At 46.9% G+C, this 19,245-nt stretch overlaps 3 protein-coding genes across 3 annotated transcripts; 1 reads left to right on the top strand and 2 right to left on the bottom strand.

Moving 5' to 3' along the window:
• Positions 1 to 375: 375 nt before the first annotated feature.
• Positions 376 to 3,646, bottom strand: PPP1R11 (protein phosphatase 1 regulatory inhibitor subunit 11). Its single transcript, XM_004598371.4, has 3 exons — positions 3,368 to 3,646; positions 2,326 to 2,434; positions 376 to 596 (listed from the first exon to the last, which is right to left on the bottom strand). The coding sequence occupies exons 1-3, from the start codon at positions 3,434 to 3,436 to the stop codon at positions 394 to 396; spliced, it is 381 nt and encodes a 126-aa protein (XP_004598428.1). The 5' UTR covers positions 3,437 to 3,646; the 3' UTR covers positions 376 to 393.
• POLR1H (RNA polymerase I subunit H) lies at positions 2,815 to 8,592 on the bottom strand. Its single transcript, XM_058666901.1, has 6 exons — positions 8,503 to 8,592; positions 8,254 to 8,400; positions 8,016 to 8,116; positions 7,758 to 7,867; positions 6,408 to 6,573; positions 2,815 to 2,826 (listed from the first exon to the last, which is right to left on the bottom strand). The coding sequence occupies exons 2-5, from the start codon at positions 8,393 to 8,395 to the stop codon at positions 6,549 to 6,551; spliced, it is 378 nt and encodes a 125-aa protein (XP_058522884.1). The 5' UTR covers positions 8,396 to 8,400; positions 8,503 to 8,592; the 3' UTR covers positions 2,815 to 2,826; positions 6,408 to 6,548.
• A 2,122-nt stretch (positions 8,593 to 10,714) lies between these two features.
• Positions 10,715 to 12,830, top strand: LOC101517778 (putative uncharacterized protein ZNRD1-AS1; the record flags this gene model as incomplete). Its single annotated transcript, XM_012930688.2, has 3 exons — positions 10,715 to 10,896; positions 11,262 to 11,337; positions 12,057 to 12,830. Coding segments are annotated over 3 exons (1,017 nt in total), but the record flags the coding sequence as incomplete, so codon positions are not given.
• Between the last annotated feature and the right edge of the window lie 6,415 nt (positions 12,831 to 19,245).

The following is a 19,245-nucleotide window of genomic DNA, read 5'->3' on the forward strand; positions in this document are numbered from 1 at the left end:
TGGCAGTGAAAGCTGGGACCACTCTAAGCTTAAATATTTGGGACTCAAGTTGAGAATGCAGGGGGCCAAGATTACTGGATCCCAGAACAGGCAATTTGGCAGTGAGACCAAAGGGCAGAGCCTGGGACCAAAGTGCCTGGGACCCTGGAGAGAGGAGGGTGGGTTCTGAGAGAAGTGAGGGCTGAGGGAACCCCAGAAAAGCTGGGTTCTGGAAATAGCAGCAAGTCAGAATTCCAGGATCTCTGCCCACTTCCGCTTCCTTTTCTCTCTATGTGGCAGAGAAGAGGGAAGGAGAGGGCCGGAGAAGGGATGAAACCATGGGTTTAGTTCCCCAGTAGCCACGTGGATACATTCAGGGCCAGACACACACAGGAATGGTGGGGATTGAGGAATTTAGTGCTGCATTGGCCCTGGAGGGGGTTGGGAGGGATCGGGAGGCTGGGGAGGGGTGTTGGGAGTCGGTCCCAGGGTTCCATGACGTCGTCCTCTGCGGTGGCCCCGTACACAGTGTGTATGACCACAGCCCTCCTCTTCCTCCTCTTCACTCTCTGTGGAGCTCTCGCCAAACGCTCGAGGTTTCTCATAAATACAGCAGCCTGCATTTGGAAGGAGGAGTCCAGTTACAAAGGAGAAAGAGTACAATGCATGCTCAATGCCAGTCCCACTGGATTTCAGCTGGAAGCATCCACTTCATTGTCTTCTCTTTTCCGGCACCCACTGCCTGGCACTCAGGCACCCAAACCACAGTCCTGCTCGGGAACCAAAATCCAAAGTCCCACTTTCTTATCTCTGATTCCTCTTGCCTTTAGTTCCTGGCACACCCCACCTCTAGCCCCTCCTACTGCGTTTTTTTTTTTAAGATTTATTTATGGGCCCGGCAGTGTGGCCTAGCGGCTAAAGTCCTCGCCTTGAAAGCCCCGGGATCCCATATGGACGCCGGTTCTAATCCCAGCAGCTCCACTTTCCATCCAGCTCCCTGCTTGTGGCCTGGGAAAGCAGTCGAAAAACATCCCAAGGCCTTGGGACCCTATACCGGCATGGGAAACCGAGAAGAAGCTCCTAGCTCCTGGCTTCGGATTGGCTCAGCTCTGGTCATTGCAGCCAATTGGGTAGTGAATCAGCAGACAAAAGATCTTCCTCTCTGTTTCTCCTCTCTGTAAATCTGACTTTCCAATAAAAATAAATAAATCTTTTTTTTTTAAAGATTTATTTTTATTTTATTACAAAGTCAGATATACAGAGAGGAGGAGAGACAGAGAGGAAGATCTTACGTCCAATGATTCACTCCCCAAGTGAGCCGCAACAGCCGGTGCGCGCCGATCTGAAGCCGGGAACCAGGAACCTCTTCCAGGTCTCCCACGTGGGTGCAGGGTCCCAAAGCATTGGGCCGTCCTCGACTGCTTTCCCAGGCCACAAGCAGGGAGCTGGATGGGAAGTAGGGCTGCCGGGACACAAACCGGTGCCCATGTGGGATCAAAGGTAAGCAAGGCGAGCACATCAACCACTAGGCTATCTTGCTGGGCCCCCTCCTCCATCTTTCCCTTTACCTTCCTGATACCAGGGAATTACCCTGGAAGTAAAAGAACTGTGAGCATCTGGGTGATGTGAAAAGAGAAAAGATACATCTACAGGAATAAAAAGTCCATGGCTTGGGGCTGGTCCTGTAATGAAGAGAATTAAGCTACGGTCTAGTTTGAGTCCTGACTGCTCCACTTCAGATCCAGCTCCCTCTAAGGTGCCTGGGAAGGCAGAAGATAGTCCAAGCGCTTGGACCTCTGCCACTGTGGTAGAGACACGGATAAAGTTCTAGTCATGCTTCTGGCCTGCCCCAGCCCTAGAAGTTACAGCTATTTGAGGTGTGACCCAGCAAACCTCTCTCTCTCTCTCTCTCCATATATATGTGTTTATCTTTCAGATAAATAAGAATACATCTTTACAAAGATGTATTTATTTTTATTGGAAAGGAAGATTAGATTTATGCAGAAGGAGATACAGAGAAAGATCTTCCATCTATTGGTTCACTCCCCAAATGGCCACAATGACCAGGGCTGAGCCAGTCTGAAGCCAGGAGCCAGCCAGGAGCTTCTTCCGGGTCTCCCAAGCAAGTGTAGGTTCCCAAGGCTTTGGGTCCTCCTGTACTGCTTTCCCAGGCCACAAGCAGAGAGCTGGATGGGAAGTGAAGCATCCGGGACATGAACTGGTATCTATATGGAATCCGGTGCTTTCATTCAAGGTAAGTACTTATCTACTGAGTCACTGGGAATAGATCCATCTTTAAGAAGAAAAAAAAAAATTCATGGCTACTGTGAGCCCACATTCACTTACATTTTGATGAGCGGCGCCCCATATGTTCATTGTCCACAGTGTCACTTGTCCATTCCACTTTTTTCTCTGGCTTCCGTTTCCGAAGTTTGATGGTTAGACTCCGATTCTCCTAGAAGGTTAAGAGGGGTGGGCTCACCTAACTGGTTTCCCCTAGTGATCCTTCTCACTCCCTCCCTTCTCCCCAGCTCAGTCTGTACCACCCAGACCCGGAGGAGGCAAATGCTGGGTACAGTGCAGAGAACAGGCCCCCGAGGAGGAAGTACTATTCCCTATTCTTGACGACTATGTGCATAGAGAGAGAAGACACAATTCCTAACCTAGGGGAGGGCTCAGCAAATCTTCCAAGAATAACACAGCCCTCGCTGCTTCTCCTCTTCCCCAAAGCATCCTTGGTGGTATGAACGCTTGAAAACGATTTTCTCAGCGTCCAATCGTGGACTTTCAGTCTCCAGACCTCTTATTATCTTTCTCAATCTTTCCTCTCTGGTCCTTAAAGTCAGCCTGCATCACCTCCTATTCACCTGTTCCCTAGCCTCCTGGTCATCTCTCGTGGTGACTTCTGCCAAACTACTAATTACTAAACTCCAGCGGTTATTAAGTCCCATGCAACACTCTCTTGGAAAAGCCATGTAAACCTGCTTTTCCCAACATGGTGATGTTTCTCCAGTTATATCTTCCCTTTCTGGTTCGCCTCTCTGGTTCTTGCTTCCTCATTCCCTCCATTTCCCTTTACACCCATCCCACCAACACTGCCTGATCCAACTCCCTTAGAGCTGCCTTCCAATCAGGCAGCACTTCCGCAAGCTGCCTTGCTGCTTATTCCTCCATTTCCCGTTCTTCCACAACTTACGAATTCAGCATCAACACCTAACAAGTCCTTAGTACTGGCCCTGGCTCAGCCACCTGCATCCCGGCCACTCCAACACTGTAATTCTCCCAACCCCAGCTATTCAGCCCGCACTCCCGCACCGTGCCGTAGCTCCCCAAGTCCTGTCCCCCTCTCCTCCCAGACCCCAAAGCAGCGCGCCCCCTGCTTTCTCACGGGCTCGGTTGTCACGGTAACCGTTGTCTCAGTGACGGTCTCACTCAGCCCGGCCCCTGCCTCCGCCATGGCTATGGCTGAGGGGAGGAGGAAGGAAGGGAACAGGGACACCTTTCCCCTTTTCTGGGTCTCTGGGATCTAAGAGAATCGGTATCCAATGCAGAGGAGTGTTAGCCGGGAGCCTCCGCCTTTTTCCCCCTCCTCCTGGGCCTCCGCGTCCCCACCCCTGGGGAGAACCTGTCCAACCCCACTTCCGGCTCCCTGCTTCCGGGTGTGACGCACCCGCAGTCCCCCGCCCCAGGTCGTCCCTGCACCAAACGCGTCAAAACGCCGGCGTCGCCGGAGGAGTTCCGCTGTAAGGTGTAAGTGCGCAGGCGCGCAACTTCAGAGGAAAGGGTGTCATGGCGGCGGCGGCAGGACGGGGCCTGGGCGACAGGAGAGCTCGCACCCGCGGGGCGGCGGGACGGGCGGGATCCGGCGGGTGCTGCGGGCGGCGTCGCGAGGAGGGGAGGCAGGTTCGGACCTCCTGTAGCTGTGGCCGTACCGCTGCATCCTTGACCCTGGGGCAGGAAAAGTCAGGGGCGACAGAAACGACGCTTTCTTGGGCTTATTCCCTATTACTGTTGCGTCTAGGCTTCCCTGAATGGAAAACGGGCCCAGGGAGCAGTGGGAAACACTTGATGAACCAAGCGATATGGGTTCTACTCAGCGCCCGTTAACTTGAGGAGACTTGAAAGCACCTGCAAGTGCGGTGTTTCCGGTCAGTGTCCAGGGCTTGAGGGTGACATGTGTGACACCCGGATTCTGAGTGCCCAGCGTAGTGCGAAAGGCACAGGATATTAAACAACAACAACAAAAAAAAACACGAGTTAACAGATCTAACTCACCCGTGAAAGTGAATTTAGTTCTAGCCTGTCAGCTTGCTCTGGGAGGGAGGATAGGTTTCAAACCAAGAAATAGTCCTAAATTGCAGCATAGGTCACTTTATAAAAATTTGTACCAGTTTCTAAGGAAGAGAAAGTGGGAAAGCAAGAACCAACAGGACAATCTTTGTTGAAGGGAAACAGCAGTTTACCCAATGTGTGCAGAAAGAAGCCAGTGAGGTGCGATAGTGCAAGTTGGTACTGGTCGTGTGGAAAGCTGTATTTGCTAAGAAACTGGGATTTTATCCAGTCCAGGATGAGGGCCAGGGAAAGGTTTAAAGTGAGTGTTGAAACATGAACAGGTTTGTCTGTTTCAGTAGTGGGTTAGGAAGGCCAGCTCCCAGCCATGTTCAAATGCACAGCAGGAAATCTGCCCGCAGTTGCTGTGGGGAGGAGATGGGCCCACAGATATGACGGGTGTGATGGGGGGCACAATGACGACTGTTAGTACTCTCCCCTCTTGATTGCATTCTAAGTGCAGGATTCAGTTTCTGGTCCAGTGGTTGAACCACCAGCTGAGGCTCCTATATCTCTCGCGGAGCCTGGGTCCAAGTGCGTCCAGCTCCCCTCTAACACAGACCTTGGGTCTGTTGGGGTTTCCTGGCACTCACAGGGCAGACCTGTGTGCGTCCCTGGCCCCTCTTTGACATCAATACAGCCCCTTAAGACTCTAAGTATTTCAGAATCAGCAGATACTTCATCTGTGTCAAATGGATAAACATCATTTAAGGCAAGGAATGCAAGAAAAATGAAATCCTAAATGTGTTGTGTTGTCCCTTGACTAGGTACTTGTTATTCTTGACAGTTTCGGGGTCAAAGTGAAAAAGAGAAAAAAAAAAAAAAAAACAGAATAGGGTCATGGTTATGGTGCAGTATGTGGTGTGTTAAGCCACCACTTGCAGTGTCGGGATCCCATATGGGTGCCAATTGCTCCACTTCTGATCCAGCTCCCAGTGAGGAAGGGAGGGGCAGCAGAGGATGCTAATCCAAGTGCCTGGGCCCCTGCATCCCTAAAGGAGACCTGGAACTCCTGGCCCAGCCCAACTGTTGTGGTCATTTGGTAAGTGACCCAGAAGATGGAAGACTGCTCTCTGTCTCTCCCCTAACTTGGCCACTCAAATAAACTAAATCCTTGAAAAAGGATAGAATTTAGCATGTACAGCATAATGCATTTAAAAACCCAGGGACAGGAGTCTGGTCTGGGGGCTTCCAGGGTGGATACCCATGTCCCATATCCACATGTTTGGGTTTGAGTCCTGCTGCAATCCCGACTCCAGGCTTTTGCCCGTGTGCACCCTGGGGGCAGCAGATGATGTTCCAAGTGGCTGGATCCCTGTCGCTTATTTGGGAGACTAGATTGAACTTCCTGGCTCCTGGCTTCAGCAGAGCCTGATTCCAATAAAAGAATGAATACATAAAATTGTTTAACATATATATATACATATATATATATGTATGTATATATATACACATACTTAAAAAGACTCATGGAAAATTAAATTTCTAGTGCAAAAAAGTTTTAAAATTCAAGCATAGTTTTTTTTAATAATTACATTATCCGTGAACTTTTGGACCACTGTCCTTTACACGGACTTCTGATTTTTCTTGTTCCAAAATACTCTTCCTATTCCATGGACATCCTGAAGACACGGACACCTCCGTACACACCAGAGGACACACATGTACTTCTGTTATTTCTGTGGAGTGAGAGTCTTTGTCACGTTTACTTCTGTTTTTCCATAGAAGAATATTTCAGTAAATATATATCTCAAGAGCAATTTTTTTTAAAGTTTTCCTAAATAAGTACATACTGGCATTCCTACAATCTCATTTGTCCAAAATTATATAGCAAACAACATGTTTAAATTTGCTGTTGAATCTCTCAAACCAAAACCTGGTTTTTATTTCCCCAAGTTCAGGAACCCAAATAGAGGGAGAATACTTAGAACTGCTCCTTTATTATCCTCATTCCTGGCCCCCTTCTTTCAGTCTTATCGGAGTGACAACTTTTCATACAAATATAGTCCTATAAACTTATTTAAATTCCTTTGGGAATAAGATAAATTATAAATAACATGTGGGGATCTTAAACAGAAATATAATTTTAAAAAGTCAACTGGAGGTAGAACACTCTGGGAACAGTGACCCCGCAAGACAACCGAGCCAAGCACTGCAGCTAACGTCCAGTGGGTAAGGCATCTGAGAACCGGTATCCTTCGCCTTCTGGGGAAGATTTGTGGAGCTGCCCAGAAAAAAAGTCATGAATCTTCCTTCTCCTGGAACCTGCAAGAAAGAAATGGCTGTTACATTGGCTCAAAGAAAGGTTTCCTGGCAGTGTGAGAAGAAATCTTCAATGAGACAGTCCAATAAGGACTTTTCTTTATGATACTCTGGAGGCCTGGCTTCCCTAAATACTTCTCCAACAATGGAAATCACTGGGATCAAAAAGAAATCTGTTAAGTTATAAAGTATGCACAGACTTCTTAGAACACAAGAAACACCATGAGAGAAAAAAACTGAACCTCATAAAAATTTAAAACTTAAGATGTTCATATAAAAGAAAAAACAAATAGCAAGTGACAAACTTGGAAAAAGATATCTAACTATAAATATTTTTAATCCAGCAGTAAATGCCAAGAAAGAAAAGGCAATCTCACACTAGTTTAAAATGATATAAAACCAGAAATCTAGACAGGTTAACATGAAGCCCCTACTACTATGGTGTCCTTATTGTGAAGGCCACGGCAGCGTTTAGAATCCACAGCGTGACAGGAGTCACACTTCTCCCCATACTACTCTGCTCTGCTGAGAATTTCGAACACATAGGCCCTTCCATGCACTTGCAGTTAAAATTCATAATACATGACTTGTCTAAAATATATAAAACAAGAGTGTGTATTTAAAGATGATTCAGGCTTGACAGTGCCTCAAGCACCCAAACACAAATATTAAGAATACAGAACTTAGCTCAAACCTCAAAGGAATTCCTTTTAAGTCAAAAAGAAGGTGCCACAAGAGAGCAGAAATAGCAGACAGCAACATTATATCCATAAAAACTAGAATCCATTGTTAATATATCTAATGCACATTTAAAGAATAAAAGGAGTGACTTGAAATACAACTCAGGAACTGAGACGGTGAAAAAATTGAAAAAGTAGAACTTTAAGAATTGGAGTAAGACGTGGAAAAGAGACCTAAAGAGAATACTCAGAAGGCCATATAAAAACAGGAAAGATGGAAAAGGTGTAACAACCAATGAGCGCTGCGGCGGGGACCACTGAAAACAGGGAAACCACATCAAACGACAGTTTTCCGAAGTTAACGATAGAACAAATCCCAAACAGGATAGACCAACGCAGGCCCCGTGCTGGCACATCCCAGTGGAGCCACCCCCAGGATCCCGTCCACAGAGCGCGCAGGTCACTGTGCCCACTAGCACGGCGGGCAGCGGGGCGCAAAGGACGCACCTGCACTTGGTGCAGGTGTAGAAGACCGTCTGCCCCTCGTCGGCCGAGCGCATCTGCCTGGTGTGGTAGGCCATCCCCTCGTGCCCGCATCTGGAGCAGCGCCTGTCCACCTGCGGGGAGACCGGGAGCTCAGGGGGGCCTGGGCAGGTTGCCCTGCCTGCTCCGGAGTGCACGCGGGGCTCCCCACAGCTCGGCAGCCACCGCCCCCTTTCCCTCGCTACTTTTTTGGGGGGTCAGCCCTTTACCTCCATGACTTACCACTGGCCCCTGGAACTCGGGTCCTTCCTCCGCCGTCCCAGGCACGGCTGAGCCCAGGGAGTGAAACACGACCGAAGTTTTCACGAGCTTCCCTTCCAAGTCTGCGCAGACATTAAGGGCTGGGTGTGGGGGTCGTGGGGGTGGCCTCGCCCCTCGCCCCTCGCCCCCCAAGGTGGCCAGGCCGGGACGCCCTCCGTGCTTCCCTGCGGGTCCTCCCCAGCCCTCCCCGGCTCCGCACCCCGCACGTGGACGGAGAAGCCACAGCGAAGGCAGAGGACCGCGTCCTGGACGCCCGGCAGAGGCAGCACCGAGCCGCAGTCGGGACAGAAGTCCAAGTCCGACTGGAAGCTGGAGCTGGTGACGGTGCTAGCGCGCTCCATGTCCACTCGGGCCGAGCGCTGGCAAGGGAAGGACACGTCTGTGAACACGAGACAGAGGAGCCTCTCCGCACTCCAGGCGGGCGGGCCCTCCCATCCTCTCCCAGGACCCCGGCGAGCAGACCCCGAGCCCTCGCTCCCACCTACGGCTCGGCCTCCGCCACCAGGGAACCCAAACGGGACAGATTCCTACGACTCCGCCAGGGCAGGCGAGAGTGGCGCGATAGCGCGGGCTAGAGAGTCAGCCCCCGGCGCCAGCGGTGGGGCAGCGAGCGCGTGGAGGGCTAGAGCGCCGACGCGGCCCGGCGTGCCGTTGGCTGTGACGTCACAATTCGGCGCACGCCGCGGCCCTGGAGGTTTAGGGCGGGCGCCGGACCACGGGAATGAAGTACCTGGGGACGTGAGTCCGACGATCTTCCCCACTAATCCTGGGATGTTTGCTTGTCTCATACCAGAGCGAGAGACTCAGGCCCTGGAGGCTGTGTCCCTGAAAGCTTTACCTACTTGGCCGTAGAATTGTTTAGTTCTCGAGCTGGTGTTTCTGTTTCCGCGGAGCAAGTGGGTGAACCGAGCGAAGCGACTGTTTTGGTGTGGGGACTTAAGAGCTCCTGGGCTCCCTACACTCCGTTGGGCGAGGAGAGTGAGCTTTCCGGCCATTCCTGGGCGGTTGGAAGGCGTGAGCTTTGTTGGGGCAGGCAGAGAGGCGTGGGGGGTCCTTCCCCCAGGACGGAAAGGAAGCACGGATGAGCTGGAACCTTTGGGGAAGGGCCAGCCATCTCATGTGGCAAAGGAATACAGGCAGTAAAAGGCATCCCCCCTCTTCCCCCACAAAAGCACGTGTTATTTCCAGTGAGCACTTTACACTGATGCCAAATTTGAAACCGAGGCAGTAGTTGCAAAGTTAAATTGTGTTCGCTCACCTCCAAGAGCACAAACGGATCATTTGGATATGATACAGGTGCACTGGCAATTGCAGAATGTGCGAATCCAAGGCAGCTGTGTAAAACAGATACACGTGTATACCTGAAGGAAGGTTAGTAAAGACAAATGTGGCAAAGAGCAGAAGAATGCTCAATGAGCAACCATGACCATGAGCACCCAACCAGCCATTGAGGTTTGTGACTTGAGGTCACAGACTCCAGCGAGAAGAACTGGGTTAGATGCTGCGTGCAGCAATGAAGATGCTCAGATGTCTTGACACTCAGAATAGATGCACATAAGTGAGTTGTGCATGTTGGGCAGACCAGATATTTAATAGGGGCAGGTAGTTGTATTTGTAGATATAAATTTAATCTCCACTCCTTTAGAGACCTAAATTTTAGTGAGGGGAGTGGATCTCTGGCCTTGTGTAAAATACTGCTTGGGACATTTGCATCATGTACTGGAATGCCTGGTGCAAATCCTGGTTCTCCTAATTCCAGCATCCTGCTCAAGTGCGCTCTGGGCAGCAACCCACCCTGGCTCAAGGGATTGAGTCTCTGCCACCCATGTGGGAGAGTTGGGTTGGATTTCTGGCTGCTGACTCAGACCTGAGCTAGCCTTTGCCGTTGCCTCTGGGGAGTGAGCCAGGGAAAGGGAGCTTACTCCATCTCTGCCTCTGAAATAAAATAATAAAATAGAAAATATAAATAACAATATAAAATACAAAGGTGACTGACATAGAACTACAGGCATCACAATGCGAAGTTAAGTGTTTAGAGAAAGACAAAAAAAATTCTTACTGACAGACTGAAGAGCCTATAGAGGATCTGGGGTTTGTGGAGGCTAGATAACCTGCGTCTACTGAGAGCGCACGTCAGGTTCTGTGCCTGGATCCTTATATAATTAACATTTCTTCTTTATCATCCTAGGGGTACGTTTTTGTCTCATCTCCATGTTATAGATAAGGAAACTGAGAAAGGTTACTTGCCTTGAGTCGTACACCTAGGAAGGAGTAGAATTAGTGTTGGGAAGGAGCCCTGTGAGCCTCCAAAGCCCAGTCCTTTAACCATAATGGTATGAGAGGCACGGCGCTAATAAAGCAGAATTTCTCCGTGCCTTAAATACAGCCTCGCCATAGACTCAAAATGGACTAGGGCGGTATATGAGAGGTGGTGGTTTTCATGTATTTTGCTATCTGCTTGCCCTGTACAAACAAGCTCCAGGTGATCACACACACTTCCAGGCTGAGGGGTTCAACAGGAAATGTGCTCATAATAGCCTGAGTATGAAGGCTGAGGGGCAGGGCAAGCAGGGAATGTGCTCACAATGAACTGAATGAATAAGGATCGATGGACAGAGACGCTGCATGTGCTGATAGAGACAGATCCCGGCTCATGAAACTGCATAAAAAGAGCAAATCGACAAAGCCGAGGGTTAGAGGTGTGTCTGGAAACAGAGCAGGCCGGAGGACTGACACAGCTGTCAGACCGGCTTGAGCGATGCGTCCCCAGTGAGCCCGTCTCCTCCCTCGACCAGACCTCCCTACCGGACTCAGAGTGGCTCACGTGGAGTCCGCAGGACAAGTATGGGTTTTTGTTGTTGCTCATATTCTTTCCAAAAACAATTTTAAACATTCTGAATAAGTATGTAGTACTAGTAAATTTTTATGGCATATTTCAACACACAAATAAGTTTAACCTCATACAATCAATTTCTATTTCCTTATTTTTTTTAATTCTCTTTCTATTAAAAGGGCATTCTTTACTCTCTGCCACAGGGATGCAGTGGGGAAATGAGCTTGCTACGGTTTTACTGATTAGCAGGTTTTCTCTTTGTAAGAGAAGTAGTGTTGGTTGTGGCTGAAGCAGTTGATTTCTTTGACTCAGATAAATTGTAAACACATGTGCTGTGGTATGTCCTAAATTCTAATCAGTCTTTTATCTTCCAGATTCGCCTGGGTGAAAGCATCTAAGGACCCTAGGGTTGCTGTAGGTCAACAGTCTCCACTGGAGAAGAAGATCTTGGTAAATATTTGACCTTCACGTTACACAGCTTAGAAAACCTTTAGGAGAGGGAGCCTTAGGTCTGAAATCCTTCTGTACAGGTAACACTTTTAGGTGGATGTCTACATTAGTAGTTATTTTCACTTTTTAGTTTTTTCTTTTTCCGTTTTGCAAAAAGATTTGTTTATTTTTTTTATTGGAAAGGCATATTTACATTGAGAGAGAGATCTTCCATCCACTGGTTTGGCCACAAGAATCAGAGCTGAGCTGATCTGAAGACAGGAGCTTCTTCCAGGTTTCCCACGTGGGTGTGGGATCCTAAGGCTTTGGGCCATCCTCCACTGCTTTTCCACGTCACAAGCAGGGAGCTGGATAGGAAGTAGAGCAGCTGGGAAATGAACTGGCGCCCATATGGGATCCTGGAGCTTGCAAGTGGAAGATTAACCAATTGAGCCATCACACTGGCCCATTTTCAGCTTTTTCTACAACTGCAAAATGAAGTATCTTCCTGAAAACATTCAATAGTTTAGGTTTACAGCTAGCTGCTAATTGGTGGTGCTGAGTACATCATACTCTAGGAGTTCACAGGCTTGCTTGGGAGGGATGGAAGTAGAATCCAGTCACACAAGCAGAAATAAAAGGACAAGTGTCTGTATTGATGTCAATAGGAAGGGTAGGCTGCTTTTTTACGTGTGCTGAAAGAGATGAGTACATTATAAAATTCTGAACCTACTCTCCAGAATCTAGGTGGTGTACATACAAGAGCAGCAAGACAACTGATCATTCAGAAGCGTCGAGAAGAATATGAAACACTACGCAGGGAACAAGTGCTTTCTTTTGATTACTGGCTCGCGAAGGCAGAGTCTTATTATAATAAAAGAATAGCAGACATGATGAAAGAAGAAGGGGCAGACAATGGAATGAAGAAGGAGACGGAGGAGAGCATAACCGAAAGCATCGAGGGGCAGCAGTGTTACTACTTGGTACCAGAGAGAGAGTTGAAACACATGGAAAAGCACATATATCAGATAGGCCAGGCCAGGGAATCCAGGAAGAAAACAGTTAAGCAACAGCTTCGACCCCGTGATAAGTTCATACTACCGAAAATCGTGCTGGAAGAGCAAGGCACACAGACCACACAGAGAAGAAAGGTCAGTGAAAGGGAACAGATGCAAATTAAAAACCACCAGGAACGCATGGTTCGGGGGAGAGAACTCCTAGAGCAAAAACTTCAGGAAAGGATCTTGAGAAAAAGTCTGAGCCCACTGCCCATACGTGAGAGGCGCAAGGCAGTCAAGAAAGAGAGCAAAGAGTTTGAACGAGTTGTTGCATATCCGCTTTTCCAGCCAGACAGCGGAAGTCAGATTAAAGTAAATATTCTTATGGAAACGTTTCCGAGTAGAGAAGTAACAAGTATGATTGTACAACCAGCTGAAAGAAAGTTTTTGGCTGTGCCACCCTTCTTGAGGAGTCAAATAGGAAAAATGAAATATTGGTAAAATTTCAGCACTTTTGTGAGGAAGTTATATTTGTTAAAAAGAAACTTTTTGCTAGTTATTTCTCCTAAAGGTTTGGTGCAATTTTTCATTTGTGTCAGATCCAGAGCTATAACGAAGCTATGAACATGAAATTTGGTTAGCTTTTTAAAATTATCCTTTGTGGTGGTAAGTATTCCAGTATGTAAAGTGGAAATCATGGCATTTTATCATGTAATACTTACAGGAAGATTATGATTTTTGTGAATCATTACTGTTTGTTAATTGTTAAATAAATGTTTGTTTCCCTACTTGGGAAGCTTGGGTGATGGTGATGAATGAGGGTTTTTTCTCAGCTAACTGCCTTTCCACCTGCTCCTGACCCTCAGGTTTATCTGGATGCCATTGCTAAGGTCTTTATTTCACATTCACACCTTCAGAAAACTGTTAACCAGGCTCTAAAACTCTGACTTGCACCGTACAATTTAATTATATAAGAAACTTAATTTTCAGAACTTTCTATTAACCTGGCATTGTATTAGTTACTGGGAGTGAATAAAGAGTTCTTGCCCTTAAATAGTTTACAGCTATTGGCATAACTCACTCTACAAGCACTTAACATGAGACAGTAAAGGTTGTGATAGAAGTGTGTGTAGAGTGCTGCTCAAAGGGAAGACGTTGCCTCCACACTAGAGGGCAGGGGAAGGAAAGAGGAGGTCCGAGAAGGGAGGCGGCTATCTCATTTCTCTTCTAGCTCCACATTTTGTCACTTAAGAAACACTTTACATCTTTTTTTTTTTATTTGAAAGGCAGAATGAGAGAGAGATCTTTTTTTTTAAAAAAGATTTATTTTTTATTACAAAGTCAAATATACAGAGAGGAGGAGAGACAGAGAGGAAGATCTTCCAGCCGATAATTCACTCCCCAAGTGAGCCGCAACAGGCCGGTACACACCGATCCCAAAGCCAGGAACCAGGAACCTCTTCCGGGTCTCCCATGCGGGTGCAGGGTCCCAAAGCTTTGGGCCATCCTCGACTGTTTTCCCAGGCCACAAGTAGGAAACTGGATGGGAAGTGGAGCTGCCGGGATTAGAACCGGCGCCCATATGGGATCCCGGTGCGTTCAAGGTGAGGACTTTGGCTGCTAGGCCACACTGCCAGGCCCGAGAGAGATCTTAAATTTGTGTTCATTCCCTGTCAGCAACACCTGTGTCGCTGCATACCCCGAGCCGAACATAGGGAACTAGGGTTACAAAAAAGACAACACACAGTGGGTCATTCTTGTAAAGAGAATGCCGTTTATTCGAAGTTGGCCTGCCTCTTTTATAGCTGGCCTAGTTCCTCCCAGTATTTTCTCAATGCTCAGGCAACTCCTAAGCTCCCCGGGGGCATCTTAAAAAAGGGGAAGCAGGGAAGAGGGAACTTGTGGTAAAGCCAGCCACTGGCTAAATGTATCAGGCCAAGATTGCCCATCCTGTTACCCCTAGAGAAACAAGCTAAGCTGTGGAGTTAACCCTTGGAAGACCGGACCCTACAATTCCCCAGATGGGCTGAAAGGCTGGAGGCACCAGTCTGGAACTCCAGGTGAGTCTCCCACACAGGTGGCAGGATCCAAGTATTTAGACCATCTTCTACTGCGTTCCAGACGCAACAGCAGGGAACTGGATCAGAAGTGGAACAGTGAGGATTTGAACAAGTACTCTAATGTGGAAGGCAGGTGTTGCAAGCAACAGCTTAAAGTGCTATGCCACAATGCTTGTTCCACAATTTGTCATTTCCTGTGATCCACTTAAAACAAGATCTAGGGCTGGTACAGTGGGGCTAATCACCTGCCTGCAGTGCTAGCATCCCATATGGGTGCTGGTTTCTGCTTTGTATCCAGCTCTCTGTTTATACCCTGAGAAAGCAGTAGAGGATGGCCTAAATCCTTGGGCCCCTGCATGCATGTGGAAGATCTCAAAGAAGCTCCTCGATTCAAAATAGCTCAGCTCTGGTCCTTGCTGCCATTTGAAGAGTAAACCAGCAAATGGATGATCTCTCTGTCTCTCCTCTTTGTAAATCTGCCTTTCAAATAAAAGGTGTTGAACAAACAAGACCTTCCCAATATTTGGATCCTCAGGATTGACCCTGCTCGGCTTCTCTCAAGCATGTAACTCAAATATTATCCTCATCGATAAATAAGAATTCATGATTGGTAAGTACAGAACAGAGTTTTAGAAACTGGATGCCCTGGGCCTGGCAGTGTGGCCTAGTGGCTAAAGTCCTCACCTTGAACGCACCGGGATCCCATATGGGCGCCGGTTCTAATCCCGGCAGTTTCACTTCCCATCCAGCTCCCTGCTTGTGGACTGGGAAAGCAGTTGAGGACGGCCCAATGCTTTGGGATCCTGCACCCGTGTGGGAGACCTGGAAGAGGTTCCTGGTTCCTGGCTCTGGATCGGCACAGCACCGGCCGTTGTGCTCACTTGGGGAGTGAATCATCAGATGGAGGATCTTCCTCTCTGTCTCTCCTTCTCTCTGTATATTTGACTTTGTAAGAAAAATAGATCTTTAAAAAAAAGGAAAAGAAACTGGATGCCCTAAGGAGTTGTGACAGACTTTTTTTTTTTAAGATGTATTATTTTCTTGAAAGGCACAATGATAGAAAGGTAGAGATCTTCCATTCTGGTTCACTCCCCAAGTGGCTTCAATATCTGGGTTGAGCTAGTTGAAGCCAGGAGCCAGAAACTCCATCCAGGTTTTCCACATGTGTGATAGGGACCATCTACTGCTGCTTTCCCAGGAGCAGTAATAGTGAGGTGGGTCAGAAACAAGCAGCTGGGACTCAAATTAACACCTGATATAGAATGCTGGCATTGCACGTGATGGAATAACCCATGTACCAACACTGCCCCCAAGTTGAAGTACTCTTTCCTCTCTCTCTCTCTCCCTCCCTTCTCACCTCCCTTCCCCCATCTTTCCTTCCTCTCTCCCTCCTTCTTTCCCTCCCTCCCTTAATCTGTTTCTCCCTTCCTTCCAAGGCAAAGTTACAGAAAGGCAGATTGAAATCTTCCATCTGCTGAATCACACTCTTCAAATGGCAGCAATGACTGGGGCTGACTCAGACCATAGCCAGGAACCTGGAACTCCATCTCCCACATAGTTTCAGGGGCTCAAGCACTTGAGCCATGTTCTGCTGCTTTCTAAGATGCATTAGCAGGGAGCTGCATTGGAAGTGCATCAGCTGAGACTGGAACCTGTGTCCATAATGGCATGCCAGCATCAGAGATAGCAGTTTAAGTTGCTACACCATGATGCCAGTTCTTTCTGCATCTGACAGTGTTTGCTGTGTTGATGGATCACTGCATATCTTCTGTTAGACTCAGATCAGTTTCCTGTATTTTTCAGGGGCTCCTTAATCTTAATTTTCAAATCCAAACAGATTCGAAAGGCAATGTAGAAAGCTTCTGAATGGAAATGACTTAATTTTCTTAAAATGGTTTCAGAAACTCTCTCTTTTGTGTTTGAATTTGCCTGGGACACATGAAGTCATTCCTATCTGATTTTTCCTAATGAGGACTTTTTTTCCTTTATGCCATTACAATGGAACTTTAATAAATTATTAAGATTTTATTTTTTATTGGAAGAACAGATTTTCAGAGAGAGAGAGAGAGAGAGAGAGAGAGAGAGAGAGAGAGAGAGAGAGAGCTTCATCTGCTGATTTGCTCTCCAGATGGCCACAGTGGCAGGAGCTGAGTAGATCCAAAGCCAGGAGCCTCCTCCAGGTCTCACACACACATGGCAGGGTCCCGAAGGCTTTGGGCCATCCTCTACTGATTTGCTAGGCCACATACAGGAAGCTAGATGGGAAGCAGAGCAGCCAGGGCACAAACTGGCACACATATGGGATGCCAGTGGTTGGAGGTGGAGGATTAGACAGCTGAGCTGTTGTGCTTGTCCCACTTTTATATTTTGAAAGGCTTAGGAGTAACAGAGATCTTTCATCTCTAGTTCATTCTTGAGATACCCACAATAGCTAAAGCTGATCCAAAGCCAGTAAACCAGAAGAACTTCATTCGGATGTCATACAAGTCAGGAAGCCTAATGCTTGATCCAACACCTGCTTCCTCCCAGACAACTTAGCAGGAAGTTTGACTGGAAGCTTAGAAGCTGATGCTCATTCCAAGACAGTGAAGTGGGATGTGAGAATTCCAAGTCGTAACTTAAACTTCTGTTCCACAATGTCTGCCCGTGCAAATTTACTCTTAGAAGAACCTAACGTGTTATAATCATGGTTTTCCAATTAGATAACCTTGTCTAAAGAAACCCTATTACTGTAAAAATTGGCTAGGTTCATTATGTAACTATAAAACATTTATTTTAAATGTATTTTAATTTATTCAAAATGTTGATTTGAAAGGTAGAGTGAAAGGAAGAGGGAGAGACACACACAGAGATATCTTTCTGCAGGTTCATTACCTAAATAGTTACAATAGCCTGGTTTGGGGTAGGTCCAAACTAGAAGCTAAGAGCTTCATGCTGGTCTCCCATGTGGGTGGCAGGGGTCCAGATACTTGGAGCATCATCTGCTGCCTGTCCAGGTGCATTTGTAGATGCACTTGATTGGAAGTGGATCAGTTGGGCCTGACAGCAGTATTCTAAACTGGGCTGCTGGCATCACAAACAGTAGCTATACCACAATGTTCACTGCTGTATAGCAGTTTAGAAACAGAATCCCACATGTCAGATCAACCAATCAAAGCAATACTGGGCATTTCATGTTGTCCCATAAGTCATTTAAAAGTCAATATGTTTACATCTGAATTATTTTCCTATTGTGTAACTTTAATTTTCCCACTCAGTTCACTCTAGTCCATACAGATGCTTGTTAATGACATTTGTACTCATCAGTGGGAACTAAAACCCTTAGAAATATCTTCAGGTGCCTATTCCCCTTGCACGTCTCTCCTCACATCCAGCAAGCCATCCAAACAGATTGATTGTATCAAATGTATATTGACTGGCAGCCTCTCCTGCCTTTGCTTTGATTCTGGCCTTCAAACTCTAAAAACAAAACCACTTGTTTTTTTTTTTTTCAACTACCTTATTTCTGTGGTGAATATCACAAGATCATGGAAACTGAGAATTAATACAAATAATGGGCATTAAAAGAGGTAGTAGGCTCTTAATAAATACTAGCTATTAAAGAAACTTTGTAAGGTATAAGCCATTGAGGTATATGTGAAGAGATTTGAAGTATATGTGAAGAGTATATGTAAATATTTTTATCTCTTTCCCTAAGTGTACACTCTACCAGGAAGCTGAACTGCATGTGATCTTTTCCTCTCATCCTGGTTAGTTACCGGAGGCCTGATTCTCACAAGTGCTGAACTCTGGGAGATTATTGCCTGTCACCTCTGACTTATTTATCAATACAGCATCAAAACAGAGTTAGCTCCCGTCCTACCCTGGTATATAAGCCTGTCCCCCCCTCCCTTGGACTGCTTATACCCCATTCTTCATGCATAGTCCTTTGCACTTGTTGTAGTTGCTGGTCTCCCGCTACCAGGTCCTGGTTTTAGATTGTGTACTTTGCCTAGAAATGAATAGGTGGCCAGTGCTGTGGCTTATAGGTTCATCATATTTCTGTGGGGCTGAGTTTTTTTTTTTTTTTTCTGTTAACACCTTTACACTTCAACTGTAACAACAGATTAAATGCAGAACTAGATGTGAAAACGCAGTGAACTTGTAATGAGACAGAAAAATTGCCTTGTAGAAACACTAGGTGTAAAAAATCCACGTGGGGGGGGAAGGGCATGGGGAGGGGTTGGGGGAATCCCTGAACTATGAAACTGTCACATAATGCAATGTAGTTAATAAAATGTAAAAAAAAATCCACGTGGGGACCTAGCACAATAGCTCAATTAGTTAATCCTGCCTTTGCAAGTGCTGGGATCCCAAATGGGCTCCAGTTCATGTCCCAGGGGCGTCACTTCCCATCCAGCTCTCTGCTTGTGGTCGGGAAAGGAGAGGATGGCCAAAAGCCTTGGTACTCTGTACCCATTCGGGAGACACAAAAGAAACTCCTGGCTTTTGGCCTCAGATCAGCTTAGCCCTAACCATTGCAGCCACTGGGTGAATATCACAGTGAATGGAAGATCTTTCTCTTTGTCTCCTTCTCTCTGTAAATCTGCCTTTCCAATAAACCCCCCACCTTTTTTTTTCAAATATAACTGTAAAGTTGGTGCAGGGTGGTGGGTGTTATAGCACAGCACATTATGTCATCATTTAACACCCCTAAATTAGAGTGTCCATTAACCTACTTCTGATGCACATGACTCCTAATGGACCCAGGAAGACAGCAGATAGATGGTCTCTTGGAGTTCCCAGGGAAAATACTTCCTTAGATGAAATTAATTTCTTCTTAATTCCCTCATATGGACAGAAACATCTGAGGCGCATAAGAAATTTAAGCA

The sequence above is a fragment of the Ochotona princeps genome, chromosome 1 (genome assembly GCF_030435755.1).
Source record: "Ochotona princeps isolate mOchPri1 chromosome 1, mOchPri1.hap1, whole genome shotgun sequence".
Taxonomy (NCBI): Eukaryota; Metazoa; Chordata; class Mammalia; order Lagomorpha; family Ochotonidae; genus Ochotona; species Ochotona princeps.

Coding starts and splice junctions, on each gene's coding strand:
- PPP1R11 (XM_004598371.4), bottom strand. CDS start 3,436: ATGGCGGAGGCAGGGGCCGGGCTGAGTGAGACCGTCACTGAGACAACG. Junction 2,435..3,367: donor TTACCGTGACAACCGAGCCC/GTGAGAAAGCAG, acceptor TTAACCTTCTAG/GAGAATCGGAGTCTAACCAT. Junction 597..2,325: donor GGGGCGCCGCTCATCAAAAT/GTAAGTGAATGT, acceptor TTCCAAATGCAG/GCTGCTGTATTTATGAGAAA.
- POLR1H (XM_058666901.1), bottom strand. CDS start 8,395: ATGGAGCGCGCTAGCACCGTCACCAGCTCCAGCTTCCAGTCGGACTTG. Junction 7,868..8,015: donor CCGAGTTCCAGGGGCCAGTG/GTAAGTCATGGA, acceptor GTCTCCCCGCAG/GTGGACAGGCGCTGCTCCAG. Junction 6,574..7,757: donor TACACCTGCACCAAGTGCAG/GTGCGTCCTTTG, acceptor TCTTTCTTGCAG/GTTCCAGGAGAAGGAAGATT.